Source organism: Cherax quadricarinatus, chromosome 39 (assembly GCF_038502225.1).
Source record: "Cherax quadricarinatus isolate ZL_2023a chromosome 39, ASM3850222v1, whole genome shotgun sequence".
Classification (NCBI taxonomy): Eukaryota; Metazoa; Arthropoda; class Malacostraca; order Decapoda; family Parastacidae; genus Cherax; species Cherax quadricarinatus.
Genome location: NC_091330.1, coordinates 19,147,244 through 19,165,569, shown reverse-complemented (window position 1 = coordinate 19,165,569; position 18,326 = coordinate 19,147,244). Strand labels below are relative to the sequence as shown.

The 18,326-nt window shown below is 39.7% G+C and overlaps 1 protein-coding gene across 7 annotated transcripts in view; it reads left to right on the top strand.

Annotated features, from left to right (window-relative positions):
- Window positions 1-17,863, top strand: part of LOC128696384 (transient receptor potential channel pyrexia) — a 235,169-nt gene extending 217,306 nt beyond the window's left edge. For all 7 annotated transcript variants that reach the window (XM_070092480.1, XM_070092479.1, XM_070092482.1 and 4 more), the window contains one exon: window positions 9,895-17,863. In XM_070092480.1, coding sequence (XP_069948581.1) covers window positions 9,895-10,027 — 133 coding nt within the window. In that variant the 3' untranslated portion in view covers window positions 10,028-17,863. The remainder of the gene's footprint in view (window positions 1-9,894) is intronic.
- The last annotated feature ends 463 nt before the right edge of the window (window positions 17,864-18,326 follow it).

The following is an 18,326-nucleotide window of genomic DNA, read 5'->3' as shown; positions in this document are numbered from 1 at the left end:
GCCTGCATGGGACTGACAGGAGCTCCCCTCTGCTGGATGCGCAACTTTTTGCAAGGGAGGACCTTTCGTGTAGCAGTGGGTGGCGCTTTGTCCTCACCCTGTCCTGTATATCGGGGAGTGCCCCAGGGATCTGTTCTTAGCCCACTCCTTTTCTCTGTCTTATTGTCGGATCTCCCTTCCATCCAGGGAGGGCATACCCTGGTATATGCAGATGATGTGGCCCTTATGTGCAGTGCCCCAGCTTTACTGACAGCACAGGAAACACTTCAGGGTGCCCTGCAATGCATAACATCATGGGCCACCACCTGGGGTTTGGAGGTTAGTGACACTAAGTCCAAGCTCTTATGCTTTACTAGACGCTGACTCCCCACTCTTCCATCAGTCTCATTGAACCAGACGCCAGTCCCTTTGGTCTCTTCTCATCGTTGGTTGGGAGTCACCTTAGATGCACCATTCTTGACATGGAAGAAACACATAGCGACCCTTCACCTCTCATGTACACGTCGCATTGCACTTATGCGCCGGATCTCTGGCACCAAGTGGGGGGTGGATCGAGACCTTCTCTATAAGTTCTATATAGCTATGGTTCGCAGCAAACTCACTTATGCGAGTGAGGTGTATGGCTCGGCTTCTTCCTCCTCTCTTCATCGCTTAGACATTCTCCAGAATTCAGCCATCTGTAATATGCTGGGGGCATTCCCCTCCACCCCTATCGCAGCCTTGGAGGCAGAGTCGGGGATAGTCCCTCTCTCGTCGGTGAGGACAGCGAGGAACTATTTACGACTCCATCATATGTACTCGCCCCTGTTGCCTCTCTTCACAGATGTGGGAGACAGCCTCTGTCCCCCCACGTTTGGTTCAGCCTTCCTTTGTAGCCAGGGCCCAGCGTTCCCTGTCCTGCCTTACTCTCCCTGCACTTGTGATGACTCCCTCCCCTCTCCACTCTCCGGTACCCCCCTGGCTGGACCTGACATGATACATTCACCTGGATTGGCACTACAGGAACAGGGAACCCCCTCAGTTAGTTGCATTTCTATTTGAAGAGTTTCGCTCTGTTACATACAGCTCTTCATTCTCCGTTTACACGGATGGCTCTGCACGGTCCTCCCCCCTTCCACATCATCTGCGGCCTTCTTCGCTAATCTCTCCGTGTCAAACGTGGCGGTTAGACCCTGCTCATTCTGTTCTGGCAGGGGAGCTCTTCACCATTCACCAGGCTCTGGCTTTTGTCCTAGATCACATTCCCCCACAACCATTGGTTCTCTTCTCGGATTCCCAATCTTCCCTGGCACTTTTGTGCTCTGCCCGTCCACGATCACTGCGCGTCCTCGTTCGTCGGACACAATCTCTCCTCCTGCGCTTCTTGCGGAGCCCAGGTTGGAGCATCTCCCTTCAGTGGGTTCCCGCCCATGTTGGAATCTGGGGTAATGAAGTGGCAGATCGGGCGGCCTCCCTCACGCACACACTTCCTACTGTTACCCCTCTTGCCCTGGGCCACAGTGATTTCACAAGGGCTGTTTGGAAGGGAATCCGTCATCAGTGGCAAGAGGGCCTTGCACATTCCCTCTCTTCTTCGGCGTTGGGCTCTGTCCGAACTTTTAATGGCCCCTGCCCTTGGGCTCGCCATCTCAAATGCTCGGTGGATGTTGCACTGACTCGCCTTCGAGTTGGGCACTCACGACTGGCGGCTCATCTATATCGCCTTCAGATGACGGACTCTCCATACTGCCCGTGGTGTCCCTCACAGCCCGAGACGGTGGAACACTTCCTGCTGTGGTGCCCACGTTATCACTCTGCATGGACTACTCTCTGTGCAGCCTTGCGCACACTTGGGGTGCACACTTTCACTCTACCTGTCCTCCTCAATGGGTAGGGGTTTCGCCCTCTGAACCGTCAGGAGATATTGGCCTGTACCTGCTCCTTCCTGCTGGCTTCAGAGCGTATCAGAGACATATGATACATAGTTATTAGTCAAGACATTCTTCCACTTTGGCACTTTGGTCGATACTCCCTCTCCTAGCACTGGACGGCAGGGCTCAGTACGGCATATGCTGTCAGTGGCCCTGAAACCCAACAGAAGAAGAAGAACATATTCAAAACATAAGCCTGCATACCCCTTAGCTGCTCTCCTAGGACAGTCCACATGGTGCATCTCAACAATGCCCTTCTCTCTTCTTGACTAAACTCTGGGCTAACCAGTGTTTTGACACACTTTAGTTACCCTGGGTATGATGGCCACAACTTAAGTTATAAAAACTCACCCCTGGAGCACACATAATGCCCAAAAAAATAGAAGAAGGACCCAGAGGTCCTCCCAGTTTGAAGTCAACAAAAAAGTGAGAGAGGGAGGGGCCTAGCTAAGCTCCTCCCACACCCACCAAAAACAAAAGACTGTTGCCAAGCACAATTCTCCAGTTACCACAATTCTACCACACCTTAATTTTACTTTTACAAAAAGAAATACAACTTTATAAACTACTTACTTAAATTGTGTGTGTGTGTGTCTACAGTATAACCTATTATATTGAGAAAAACAGGCTTGACTCAGCTGCCTTACAGCCATAAGAGTGATCTGCCCTTATGACATTTAGAGCCGAGTCCCCATCAATTCAATATAATTAGGTATTCTAGAGTAATTGTTACTTATAAATACATGTTGGGTCCTATAGCCCCATAACAGTTCAGCTGAGTCAGTGGCGTGGGTAGCAGCATGGCCCACTGCTGGTTCCTCAATGCTGGCACCACCACTACCACCACCAGATGCATGCACATTTTCTATCCCAATTGCAACACTATCATCTTCATTTTCACTATCTGTTCCTGTTGTACAGCCACGGGATGTACTCCGAGATGTACTCCTTCCCCTTGGAATAGCATATGGCACACTACCAGAGCGCATATAGCGCCATATATACTGATGCTTCACTGGAGAATATTTGACTTCACTCTCGCTACTGGAACTGTTTTCAAGAGCTTGGAGTTCATATTCACTATCACTATCATCACCATTGCTCACATCTGAGTCCTGGATATGGGAAAATACGAGTTTCCTCTTTCATTCTGGTACAACTGAGTGTGAACCAGACGGCCCAGCACCAGAGGCTGAAGGTTGAGGGTCATCTGGATTTTCCTCACTATTACTGGTATTATGTCCATTAGTTTTGGTCACAACCTCATCAAAACCTTGAAACTCATCTTTACTGACACTTCCATCTGTATTAGAACTGTCACTGGGGAACAAAAGTGTCCCAGCTCACCGAGGAGTGAGGAGTTTCTTACCACGAGGCATGGTGAATAAGGTGTACTAAAATTTCATTCCCACTATGTACCACTGGGTGCCCGATTTTTTCCTAGTGTGCAAACTGACGACACACACCCATTCTCTCACATATAGGCCTACCGGCCTTTTCCTGCTTGATTTGAAGGCGCTAGAATTTATGCGTACTAGTACGTCAGAAACCCTGAAAGGGTTAATAGTGCCGTATATACTGATGCTTCACTGGAGAATATTCGACTTCACTCTCGCTACTGGAACTGTTTTCAAGAGCTTGGAGTTCATATTCACTATCACTACCATTGCTCACATCTGAGTCCTGGATATGGGAAAATGCGAGTTTCCTCTTTCATTCTGGTACAACTGAGTGTGAACCAGACGGCCCAACACCAGAGGTTGAAGGTTGACGGTCATCTGGATTTTCCTCACTATTACCGGTATTATGTCCATTTGTTTTGGTCACAACCTCATCAAAACCTTGAAACTCATCTTCACTGACACTTCCATCTGTATTAGAACTGTCACTGGGAACAAAAGTGTCCCAGTTCACCAAGAAGTGAGGAGTTTCTTACCACGAGGCATGGTGAATAAGGTGTACTAAAATTTCATTCCCACTATGCACCACTGGGTGCCCGATTTTTTCCTAGTGTGCAAACTGACGACGCACGCCCATTCTCTCACATATAGGCCTACCAGCCTTTTCCTACTTGATTTGAAGGCGCTAGAATTTATGCGTACTAGTACGTCGGAAACCCTGAAAGGGTTAATAACTTTATAACAGCTATGAACAACGTTGACTGGCATAATGAGCTTGAAACATATACAGATATGAATGAATGTATTAATAATTTAAAAAAAAAAAACACTACCTCTATAACAAGCATTGCCTTAAAAAAACTTAGCAGATCACAGCCAAGAGACTGAACAGTCCCTGGCTAATACTAAACATCCTTAAATCCATTAACACAAAGCACCTATTTGAAAAACAGTATAGAATGGGTCAAATAACTAGAGATCATTCTAAACATTACTTGTCAATCCTTGCCAGCCTGATAAGAAGGTCAAAAAAATTGTATTATGAAAACAGATTACATAACATAAAAGGTGATATGAAAAAATCCTGGAAAACCCTATCCAAAATTCTAGGAACTAAAAAGATATCCAAAAACAAAGCAATCAAATTAACAAAATCAGATGAACCCCTACTCCCACCAACTGAAACAGCAAACAGACTCAGTGTTTTCTTCTCCACTATAGGAAAGAACCTAGCGAGCAAAATCCCAAGCTCAAACACCCATCCATCAGACTACCTCATGGGCATGTACCCGAATACACTATTCCTAGCCCCAACCAACCCAACAGAAGTCTCGCTCATCATCAACACCCTTAAAAACAAGGCAGGGGCCATGAACGACTTTCCACTTTTATGTACAAAAAAGCATCACAAGTAGTGTCACCAGTTATTGCAACACTCTTCAACAAATCCATTGAATCCTCCACCTTCCCAGCAATTCTCAAAATAGTGAGGATCACCCCAATCCAAAAAGGAGGTGATCATACCGACTTGAATAACTATAGACCAATATCTAACCTACCTCTGCTCTCTAAAATCTTTGAAAAATTAATTCATAGGCAGATCTGTTCCTGCCTCATCTCACACAACATACTTAACCCCTGTCACTTTGGATTCAGGACTAAGAAAAGCACAAATGATGCTATTATACACATGCTAGAACTAATATACACCGCTCTCGAGAAGAAAGAAGTCCCGCTGGGAATCTTCGTTGATTTATGTAAAGCTTTTGATACGGTTGACCATAATTTGCTGCACATTAAATTAACACACTACAGTATAAGAGGGCACTCTCTTAACCCTTTGATTGTCGCGGCCGTATATATATGTTTACGAGGTACCGTGTTTGATATATATATACTCATAAATTCTAGCGGCTTCAAATCAGGCAGGAGAAAGCTGGTAGGCCCACATGTGAGAGAATGGGTCTGTGTGGTCAGTGTGTACCATATAAAAAAAATCCTGGAGCACGCAGTGCATAATGAGAAAAAAAAACTCCGACCGTTTTTTTAATTAAAATGCCGACTTTGTGGTCTATTTTCGTATAGTATTTGTGGTTGTATTCTCGTTTTCTTGGTCTCATTTGATAGAATGGAAACTATTTTATAGAAATAGAGCGATTTTGATTAATTTTACTATAAAAAAGAACCTGGAAATGGAGCACAAAGTACGGGAAATGTTTGATTTTTGCCGATGTTCAAAAGTAAACAAATGATGTCAATGTCCAATAAATGTCCAAATAGCCATTCTAATATGCAGTCATGAATGGGTTGATGTAATTTTTACAATTACTACAGTATTGCAGTAGTCTGCATAACAGTAAATCTTCTATTTTTTGCTTGAATAAAATTTCAAAATAAAAAGCAAGAGTAATATCACAGGGGCCTGGAGACATGACTGATGAACAAAGAAAATGTTATTTTAGAGCCAGGAATGTCTGCATTGTTCATTCTGGTCCTTATTTTGAAATTGTCATTTTTTTAATTTTCGTGAAATTGGCCAAATTGCAAATTTCTGACCATGTTATTGAGTAGTTGAAATCGGTAAATGGGCAGTTTCTTGTACTCAATCGATGGAAAAAATGGAGTTCTGAAGAAATAGCTATGAGTTTGGTTGACTGGAATAATGGAATTAGCTGAAAATAGGGCTCAAAGTGGGCGAAATCGCCTATTTGTAAATATCGCCGAGGTCGCTAACTTCGCGAGAGCGTAATTCCGTCAGTTTTCCATCAAATTTCGTTTTTTTGGTGTCTTTACAATCGGGAAAAGATTCTCTATCATTTCATAAGAAAAAACAATTTTTTTTTTTTAAATTTTGCGACACCAGGAGACACCTCAGGATTGGGGGTTGCGACAGTCAAAGGGTTAACTACGTAAAGTCACACCTTAGTAACAGAAGCCAATATGTGTACACAAATGGAGCAAATTCTTCCACTCAATCAATCACAGTCAGTGTCCTTGGCCCACTCCTCTTTCTCATTTACATCAATGACCTACCGAATGTATCACAGCTACTCAAACCCATATTATTTGCAGATGACACAACTTATGTCTTCTCTCACCCAAACCCAGTCATACTGGCCAACACTGTTAATGCCGAATTGCAGAAATTATCTACCTGGATGATGACAAATAAGTTTACCCTCAATACTGACAAAATTTATTTAATTCAGTTTGAAAGCAGGGCTGCAAATGTTCCACTTAACATAATGCTAAACAGATCATCCATCACAAGACTCACAGAGGGAAAATTCCTAGGAATCCACCTTGACAGTAGCCTCAAATTCCAGACACACATACAACAAATTTCTAAGAAAATCTCTAAGACAGTAGGCATACTATCCAAAATACAGTAATATGTTCCACAATCAGCTCTCCTTGCACTGTATCATTCCGTCATCTACCCTTATCTTACATACAGAATTTGTGCATGGGGATCAACAACATTAACCCTTTGACTGTTTCCGACGTATAAATACGTCTTACGAGCCAATGTTTCTGACGTATTTATACGCATAAATTCTAGCAGCTTCAAATCAAGCAGGAGAAAGCTGGTAGGCCCACATGTGAGAGAATGGGTCTCCATGGTCAGTGTGCACCATATAAAAAAAATCGGGGAGCCAGTGGTGCATTGTGGGAATGCCATTTCAGTTGTCCTTTTTCAGCATGTCTAGCGGTAAGAAATATGTGATTCCCCAGCAAATCTGGGACTCTTCTCTTCCCAAGTGATGCTCTAACACAGATGGAAGTGTCAGTGAAGATCAATTTCATGATTTGGAGGAGTTTGAGACCAAAAGCAATGGAGGAGGAGGAGGGGGAGGAGGGGAGGAAGAGGAGGAGGAGGAGGAGGAGGAGGAGGAGGGAAGGAAGAGGAGGAGGGAAGGAAGAGGAGGAGGAGGAGGAGGAGGAGAAGAGGAGGAGGAGGAGAAGAGGAGGAGGAGGAGGAGGAGGAGGAGGAGGAAGAAGAAGATGTAATAATATTGTTCCCTTGAAGCAAGAAAAAAAAAAGTCCACCCCATGACAGTGACAAGATAAGGGGAGATAACATCTGATAAGAGCTGACTTTGATGAGCATAAAGGAGGGTAATATTACATGACCATCGCCCTCCCTTTGTTTTTGCTGGTACACAAACATTTGTCTGTCTGTCTATTTGTCTGTCTGTCAAGCTCCCTGTCTGTCCATCTAGCTCTCTGTCTCAGAGAGAGCCACAAGACTGTGTCATCACGTTTACTCACATCTTCAAGCAGAGTATAGCACTTTGTCTGGATTTCTTGGGTTATCCTAGGTAATTTACACTATGTATACTTGTATTTATGTGTACCTGTGAGACAGAGATAGGCAGACAGATAGAAAGAGAGACAGATTGAAAGATATAGAATGAGGGAGAAAGATAATTAGATAGAATGGAGGAGGGGAAGCAGCATCCGACCCCATTGTTTTGACAGGGGTAGGGGTAGTGACTAATGAGACAATATGTCACTTTGACAGCTGCCGACTTCTGACTCAAAACAATTATAAGCCACACACTCGCACACAAGACAAGGAAGAAGAAGAAGAAGAAGAAGAAGAAGAAGAAGATGAAGAAGATGAAGATGATGAAGATGAAGAAGAAGATGAAGAAGAAGATGAAGAAGATGAAGAAGATGAAGAAGAAGATGAAGAAGAAGATGAAGAAGAAGATGAAGAAGAAGATGAAGAAGAAGATGAAGAAGAAGATGAAGAAGAAGATGAAGAAGAAGATGAAGAAGAAGATGAAGAAGAAGATGAAGAAGAAGATGAAGAAGAAGATGAAGAAGATGAAGATGAAGATGAAGAAGAAGATGAAGAAGATGAAGAAGATGAAGATGATGAAGATGAAGAAGAAGATGAAGAAGAAGATGAAGAAGATGAAGAAGATGAAGAAGAAGATGAAGAAGAAGATGAAGAAGAAGATGAAGAAGAAGATGAAGAAGAAGATGAAGAAGAAGATGAAGAAGAAGATGAAGAAGAAGATGAAGAAGAAGATGAAGAAGAAGATGAAGAAGATGAAGAAGAAGATGAAGAAGAAGATGAAGAAGAAGATGAAGAAGAAGATGAAGAAAAAGATGAAGAAGAAGATGAAGAAGATGAAGAAGAAGAAGAAGAAGATGAAGAAGAAGATGAAGATGAAGATGAAGATGAAGATGAAGAAGAAGATGAAGAAGAAGAAGAAGAAGAAGATGATGATGATGATGATTATGATGAAAAAATAATTTTTTTTTTTTGAATATTTGGCGACATAGAATGACAGTTTCAGAGAGGGGCCTGAAACAGTCAAAGGGTTAAATCACCTAAGACCATTAATAACCCAGCAAAAGGCTGCAGCCAGAATAACAAATTCCGACTCCCAACAGCATACCCCACCAATATTCAAAAGTCTTAAACTACTCACCGTTAAGAACATCCATACTTATTCATGTGCCTACTACATACATAGAACACTACACTCAAAAATAAACCCTCCACTCAAACTTCTCCTCACCAACCTTAACAGGACACACAACCACAACACAAGACACAGATCTCTTTTTGATGTACCCCATGTCCATATCTCACTGTGTAAAAACTCTGTGCATGTAAAGGGCCCCAAAATTTGGAATTCATTACCAGTAAATACTAAAGTAACCAGGTCTGAACACCAATTTAAGGCTTTTCTCAAAAACCACCTAATCACCCTAAACTAAATACTCAATACTCAACTTCACAAGAAATTTCCCAATTACCTAAATCTTAAAACTTCAAATCTAGATGCCCAAAGTTCATACATTATTATGAATACCTACCAAATTAGGTAGGTATTATAATAACTACCCAATTGGGTAGGTATTTATAATACCAAAACAATGCTGCCTTACACCCAGTTGTTGCATTCACATACTGTAAACTACTTTCAACAACTCACAATGTTATATTCCCATAATATAATTTCAATATTCATTATTGAAACTATTGTAATTAGAGTAAAATTACTGTCTACAGTAAACAAAAAGATGTACAACTTAAACAAACTATGATCAATTTTTTTAGTATTTAGTAGTCTGTATGCCATTAAATTAAGTCTGCCCATAATGCCTAGGCATGATAGTGGCTCTTTTGCATTGCAACTCATTATTGTAATTTCACAATCTCAATATAATCTTGCAAAGAAATAAAATTTGATTTGATTTGATCCATTCTCGATACAAGATCCTTCACAGCAGGATTAGGCAGATCATGAGCAAAAGACAGCAGATCATGTATAATCTATTTTTCCTTTGAAACCCTAAATCCTGTAAAGTCATTTTCAGTGTCTTCACCAGGTGCAGTCTCAAACATTAACCCTGGCCACAATTTACACCATCCATTTTTCAGCAGCGACTTAGGAAATTTGAAATTGTTCTAGTTGAAATTAGTGCCAGATTAGTGATTGTTAGATCAGTGATGGCCGACCTGTACATCCTTAATTCTGTTCATTAGCTTTGTTACTGACATACTATTTTCATCTTTCATCTTTTGTAAAAGCATTTATTGTAAAATTATATTCACACAGAAACCATCGACTGCAGAAACTGGAAGAGGATAAAGAAGGTGGTGACCCTTTGAGCAAATACTTACCTGTCTTGCAAAAGCTACAAGATGTCTTGAGTACTCATCCCCAAGTTCTGCAGCACTCTGGACCCTAGCCAATATTATAGGACCTACAAATGTCTTTCTGATGTGTTCTTTAATGTGAGAGGTTCCAGTTTTAATGAATTTATTTTACAAATTTATTAGTTAATTGGAAATTAAAAATATAATTCTATTCATATGAGACAAATAGTATAAGGCAATATTTTAAAAAATGGTATAAGCTTCACTTTATTTATGTTACAGCCTCACTTAGAGATGTGAATAATAATTTGCCAGGAAGGAATTGTTTCTGACCTTGTAAACTTTATGAAAGTGTTTTAATACACTGTAGCTAGTATACAGCCTAGTAAACATCAGCCTTGTATCTGGAGCTGGTGCTGCTACACATACAGTACCTTGCCTGCTCCAGCTGCTGCTCAAGAAAACACATCACATACAAGCACAATTACATTGATAAATTATTTTATAATAAATTAAAATGTGGTAGCTAGCAATTTCTTTTTAACACATCAGCCATTCCCACCAAGGCAGGGTGGCCCAAAAAGAAAGAAAAAAAAACAAAAATAAAGAAAAATACTTTCATCATCATTCAACACTTTCACCATCACTCATACATAATTACTGTCTTTGCAGAGGTGCTCAGATACGACAGTTCAGAAGTCCCCCCAAACTGCCAATATCCCAAATCCTTCCTTTAAAGTGCAGGAATTATACTTCCCATTTCCAGGACTCAAGTCCAGCTAACAGGTTTCCCCAAATCCCTTCACAAAATATTACCCTTCTCACACTCCAACAGCTTGTCAGGCCCCAGAAACCATTCGTCTCTATTCACTTTTATCTAACATGCTCATGCATGCTTGCAAAAATATTATCAGCAATTTAATTGGGGCATTGAGTTGAGAATTGAAAAGGTTAGTCAATAAATTAAACAGACACTTTTCAAACAGCACATGTAGCATACTAAAGGGTTCATCAACATTGAATATTCAAGAGAAATCTTGCATTCTGGAGATTGCATTCCAGAGAAATCTTGCATTCTGGAGACTGCTTCCAGAGAAATCTTGCATTCTGGAGATTGCTTCCAGAGAAATCTTGCATTCTGGAGATTGCTTCCAGAGAAATCTTGCATTCTGGAGATTGCTTCCAGAGAAATCTTGCATTCTGGAGATTGCATTTAACTTTAAATCAGTTGATCAGTATTTATTTTCACATGATACATCATCTGTACAAAGTTGGATGGCATTACATCAGTCACATGGAAAGTCCCTTAGTTATGTAGAGCATTTCATGCAAACTTAAACCTAACTTACATCTAGAAGGACTATAGTATTTTAAATATACTTGTATAAGACATAAATGATATTCACAGTAAAACAGAATAAATGTTTATGAATCAAATGTAAATGAAATATAAAATCATAGCAAGGTACATGGTGATAAGGTCACTTAGATTATTCTGTACAGTTGAACCCCTGTATTCATTGATTTAGTATCTGCAGTTTCAGTTATCAATAAAATGTGTTAATTCTCCACTTTACGTGCATAATTTATCAGTTAAACTTTATAATAGATATGTATAGGACTTATATATAGGATTTGCCATTATCCACAGTTTTGGTATCCACAGCAGGTATCCCCCACTAATATGGGGTTCCTACTGTATTAAAATGATTCAGTTAATTCAAAATAAAATATTTAATATGAATTACAATAGGAGTGAAACTAGTAACATGATTTATTACAGATGTGATTAGATAGTATTTTACATATATAGTAGGGCCCCACTTACATGGCAGGTTAGGTTCCGGGCTACTGCCAGAAAGCAGAACACCATTTTTTTTCCATATATAAATGCACCTAAATGCCAGATAACAAGTTTACACAAACACATACAGCCTCTCATCACTTAGCAACGTACTCGTTTACCGACACCTCGGACTTACGACGGGCTCTCTGACCATTATTCATACCTAAATAGTAATGTATATTAGAGCTGATTTCCTTTATTCTGTTTATTTCAATCTACAGTATGCCATAAACATTTAAAAATATACCAAAAATGTTATAAATGGTGCAAAGGTGACATTAAAACAATATCAAAGATGGTTAACACAAACTCACTACCTTTATAGTATGCTCCTCTTAGAGACGAATTTATTTAACGATGTGGCCTCAGGAACAGAACTCCGTCGTTAAGTTAGGAGAGGCTGTATTAAGTTAGCAATAAAATTAGGCATTAAAAACAATGAAAAGTAAAATCCACACACAGTACACCCATTACTAAACCACACAATAACCAAAATCTGTAAACTCTGCATTGTAATCCTTATAGAGAATAAACTTTGATTTGATTTGATTTGATTTAAAATATTTGTAGACTTAATGTAGGGTGAGAGGTGAGTTTTATTTGTAGGAAGTCAGGTTTGGGAAGTATGGTAGCCAGCCAGGGCAGCTCACCCCACCCTACCCACATGTAATGTAAACAAACAAGGCAAACACATCTGGTTTTCATTTGTTTTGTATTATGCCATAATACAAACACTTTACATTGTGTGCAAGTTGTCTCCACGTTGATACAGTAGAATAAAGAGAAACACTCCCATTCTCATGTAACACCATTTTTAGAAGAAATGACGCTCTGAGGGAAGGCATACAAAAGGAAATATTTTCTAGTTACCCCCAGTAATATTATAGTGTACACATTTTCTCTGATGTTTGCCTGGCTGCCACATCTCATATATATGTTAATTTATTCTACTGTGAGGTGTATTTATCATGTTTATATGTTATGTAGTGTGTTTATTATATAATTTTCAAAAAAATATCATAGATGGATTAATGGAAATGTCTATATTAACATAATACATGACATTTAATGCACCCAAGAGATTACATATTATTAACATGGTGTCAAGAGTAGAGGGACTTTTAGTGATTTTAATATGTACCTGCATGCCAGCACAGTGTGTAAGTATATTTAGGTACAAGTACACATAAGTATAATTATCAGAGTACATACATGTAAAAATATGCACTAACTTTAAAACACTAGAAATTTTTGAAAATTTACAGACGTAATAGAGAGATATGCTCACGGTAAATGTAAACAAACTGGGTGGGGTGCACCATATTAGAGAGACCAGGAGTCGTATAATAAGTTTTGGTCATAATTTGAAATCACCGTATTAGCAGAACGCCGTAAGGAGAAACACCGTAAAGCGGGGCCTTACTGTATGTATATAAGACATTAATGATATTCACAGTAAAATAAATTCAATGAGAATGACTTAAATGTATATATATTATTAGTTTATACTATAAAAGCTCTGTTCCACAAGGCACAGTACTTGCTCCCATCTTGTTCCTCATCCTCATATCGGACATAGATGGATATAAGATACAGCGCTGTGTCTTCCTTTGCAGATGACACCCTAATTTACATGACAGTGTCCTCCATTGAAAACTGCAAGACTCCAGGTGGATATCAACCATATCTTTAAATGGGCTGCAGAAAACAATATGAAGTTCAATGTTGAGAAATTTCAATTACTCCAATATGGAAAACGTGAGGAAATTAAAACTTCATCAGAGTAAAAAGCAAATTCCAACCACACAGTAGAGTGAAAAACTAATGTCAAAGACCAGGGGGTGATCATGTCAGAGGATATCATCTTCAAGGACCATAACATTGTATCAATTGCATCTGCTAGAAAAATGACAGAATGGATAATGAGAACCTTCAAAATCAAGGATGCCAAGCCCATGATGACTCTTCAGGTTGCTTGTTCTATCTAGGCTGGAATATTGCTGCACACTAACAGCACCTTTCAAGGCAGGTGAAGCTGCTGACCTAGAAAATGTACAGAGAACCTTCACGGCATGCATAACTGCGATAAAGCACCTCAGGTACTGGGAATGGTTGAAGTTAAGAACATAAGAAAGGAGGAACACTGCAGCAGGCCTGTTGGCCCATACTTGGCAGGTCCTTTACAATCCATCCCACTAACAAAACGTTTGCCCAACCCAATTTTCAATGCCACCCAAGAAATAAGCTCTGATAACTCAAATCCAACCCCTCTCACTCATAAGAACATAAGAAAGGAGGAACACTGCAGCAGGCCTGTTGGCCCATACTAGGCAGGTCCTTTACAATTCATCCCACTAACAAAACATTTGCCCAACCCAATTTTCAATGCTACCCAAGAAATAAGCTTTGATGTGCAAGTCCCACTCAAATCCAAGCCCTCCCACTCATGTACTTATCCAACCTAAATTTGAAACTACCCAAAGTCCTAGCCTCAATAACCCAACTAGGTAGACTGTTCCACTCATCAACTAGCCTATTTCCAAACCAATACTTTCCTATGTCCTTTCTAAATCTAAACTTATCTAATTTAAATCCATTACTGCGGGTTCTCTCTTGGAGAGATATCCTCAAGACCTTATCTATATCCCCTTTATTAATACCTATGAACATCAAAATGGTATACCATTAATACCTATCTTCCACTTATACACTTCGATCAGGTCTCCCCTCATTCTTCGTCTAACAAGTGAATGCAACTTAAGAGTCTTCAATCTTTTTTCATAAGGAAGATTTCTAATGCTATGTATTAATTTATCTAATGCTATAATCCTGTACTCCCTAGAATGCAGGCAGGAGAGATACATGGTTATATATACACTTGGAAAATCCTAGAGGAATTAGTACCAAACTTGCACACGAAAATCACTCAATACAAAAGCAAAAGACTCAGCAGACTATGCAACATCCCCCCAATGAAAAGCAGGGGTGTCACTAGCATGATAAGAGACAACACAATAAGTGTGAGGGGCCCAAGATTGTTCAACTGCCTCCCAGCATACATAAGGAGGATTGCCAACAGACCCCTGACTGTCTTCAAGCAGGCACTGGACAGGCACCTAAAGTCAGTACCTGACCAGCCAGGCTGTAGGTCGTACATTGGACTGTATGTGGCTAGCAGTAACAGCCTGGTTAATCAGGCCCTGGTCCACCATGAGGCCTGGTCACAGACTGGGCCACGGGGGCGTTGACCCCCGGAACTCTCTCCAGGTATACTCCAGGTATATTGAAAGTATTCAGTAATTAAAAATAAAATTCTAGTAAAAAATACAGTAAGGATGAAGCTAGTTAAATGAATTGATACAAAGTATAGTGAGATAGTATATAGCTGTCTAATAATATATGAGAGTTGAAGGAAGGATGAAACAAGAACAGGGACAGTATTGTATTAAGGTAAGGAGAGGCTGTTTAGCAGTAGCAGTGGCCTGGTGGCCTGGTGGCCCGGTGGCCTGGTGGCCCGGTGGCCTGGTGGCCCGGTGGCCTGGTGGCTAAAGCTCCCGCTTCACACACGGAGGGCCCGGGTTCGATTCCCGCCGGGTGGAAACTTTTCGACACGTTTCCTTACACCTGTTGTCCTGTTCACCTAGCAGCAAATAGGTACTTGGGTGTTAGTCGACTGGTGTGGGTCGCATCCTGGGGGACAAGATTAAGGACCCCAATGGAAATAAGTTAGACAGTCCTCGATGACGCACTGACTTTCTTGGGTTATCCTGGGTGGCTAACCCTCCGGGGTTAAAAATCCGAACGAAATCTTATCTTATAGTGGATGGCAGAGAGGGAACCTCTGAAATCGTCAGGTAAAGAGCTCCAGATTTATGGTTCTTTTATATGCATTAAGGTTTTACAAAGGTTGAGTCAGATGTGGGGATTATCATAGAGATTTTTGTGTAGTATTATGGCTATGAATTCTGTTGCAACTATCAAGAAAGAGTTTCAGGGCAAGATTAATATTAAAATTGATTGTCTTGTGTATGTAGTATGCACAGTACTATGAGTGAATTTTATGTATATGTATTAAGTTAGTTTAGATTTTGAAAGCATGGAGGAGTGTGTTTTCTTACACTAGACTGGGTGATCATTCATACTGCTGCTTTATGTTATTATGGGCTTTGGCTGATTTGCTGTCATGGATCCCCAGGCACAAATAGCATGGGCAAGGTAGGGATAGATTAGTGAGTAGTATAATGTAAGTAATGCTATTTGAGGTACATAGTATCATATCTTAGAGAGGATGCCAACTGATTTTGGTAACATTTTCTTTTGTTACATTCTGAATGTGGGTGTTGAATTTCAAGTTGCTGTCAAGGTACAAACCTTCATTTTGTCTTGCAGTGATATCAGAGAGGAAAATTAAAAATTAATTTTCATCAAGTGCCATATCATGGGAGGGAAAAAAATGGTCATACAATACTATCACTTCACTTGAATTTACAACTCTGTTGAACTATGCTGTGATGCTTTCACAAATCTGTATAAGGTGGTGTGCATCAGTGTGTCGTTGCCAGCTACCATAATTCTGCAGCATGTGAATGTAGGTTTTCTTGCTTGTGATTGATAAAAATTTACTTGAGCAACAACAGTAGTGACAACAGAACAAAGTGATATTGCAATTATATCTATAAATTAGGAAAGAACCAAGAGTCTGAGTGATGACATCATCATTAATCCTCTTGCTACCAACCACAACAATGGAAAAATCACACTGCTTTAACTTTCCAGTTATCCTGAGCCTTTATTTTGAAAGTAGAATGAATATTTTGGTCTTGTTGTATATCATTACATCAGTAAAGCCATTATTTTGATGGTTTACATATTGATGAAATATCATGTAATTATTGATTTTATTCTTTGATAAGGACAGTTGTTTTCTCCCTATAAAAAGTGTGAATAAAAGAATCTTTAGAAAACATTTCTGTTCTTATTGATATGTAATATGCACTAAGTCAACACAGTGTACTTATGCTACCTCTTCCAACCAGGCAGCCACCCTTAAGCTTCCAACAGAGAAATACTGAAGCTGCTGCTCCTCACATTAAACAGCATGATAATTAAAACCCACTTGGCCTTTGCTCCATTTATGTCTAATCTAAAAAAGTTTCTTTTTACCCCTGCCCTCTTAACTATTCCTAGTATGATCCCTACCCCTCTTGCCTTAAACCCCAGATTTATACACCTTTGTCATCCTACCTCTCTCCATTCAAACCACCTATACAGGATGTGGAGGAATTGGATGATGGTGTATAAATCTGGGGTGGAAGGTAGGAGGGTTAGAGGTCATCCAGGGAATGGTTGAAGGGAAGGGAATAGGGCAGCTTTGAATATTATGGGCTTGAGCATGTAGCATGCAGAAAATGTATACAGGTATGTAAGTAGATTATTATTATTATTTTTATTATTATTATTATTATTATTATTATTATTATGATTATTATTATTATCATCATCAAGGGAAGTGCTAAACATGTGGTGTCATACAGCACATTGCATAGGGAATGGGTGGCATTTGAGTTTGACTCAAGGAAAGGGAGGATATACAGGTTTCTTCCTTGGAGCATAACCCCTCATTATTATGTAGAATCTTTTGAGATTTTTATTGTTTTTCGTGGAGGCAGTATAGGTTCTTAAGTACTACTATATAACTAATGGTAAATTATGCCTATACATATAGCAAACTTGGGGTTATGGATATGATGCAACTGTACTTAAGTGAAGTGGAAGCTGTGTACACTTGTTACTACAGAAGCTTCAGTACTGTACCTGCATTAAATATGCTATACATTCCTTTACTAGTCTTCATGAGGTATAAGGACCAATTACTGATTTGGTGTCTGAGTTTAATCGTTATCAAAGCTAATTAAGTTACTGTATATGATTTATCTGCCAAATAAGTTAAAATATATATTTTATCAATATTCTGTAGTCGTTTCGTAATTCAAACAATGAGTTTTATGTAAGCTATAATTAACCAAATGTATTAAATACTTATTTGTACTTGCTTATGTAATGCCACATCCTGCAAGCCACATTTCAAGAGTTTCATTGAATCCTAATATTTTTTTTACTACATTATTGAACTTTATAATCATCATGAAAAAGTTTACATTAAATTCAGGAGGGAAACACTAAACCCACAGGGGGTTATATGGTACCTGAGGGAATGAGAGGCATTCAAGTTTGATAATAATATCTTTATTTCTACAAGTACATGTACAAGGTATATAGGCCTAGCTGACATCAATGACATACTACTATATAGAAAGCCCCTTATTATGCAGAGCATTTTGGACAAATTAGGTCAATTTTATCCCAGGATGCAACCCACACCAGTCGACTTAAACCAGTTCTATTTGCAGATGACACCACTTACATCTTCTCCCACCCAAACCTGGCTGTACTTAGTAACACTGTAAACAGTGGACTACATAAAATATCAAACTGAATGACGACCAACAAACTTACTCTCACTACAGACAAAACCCACTTTGTGC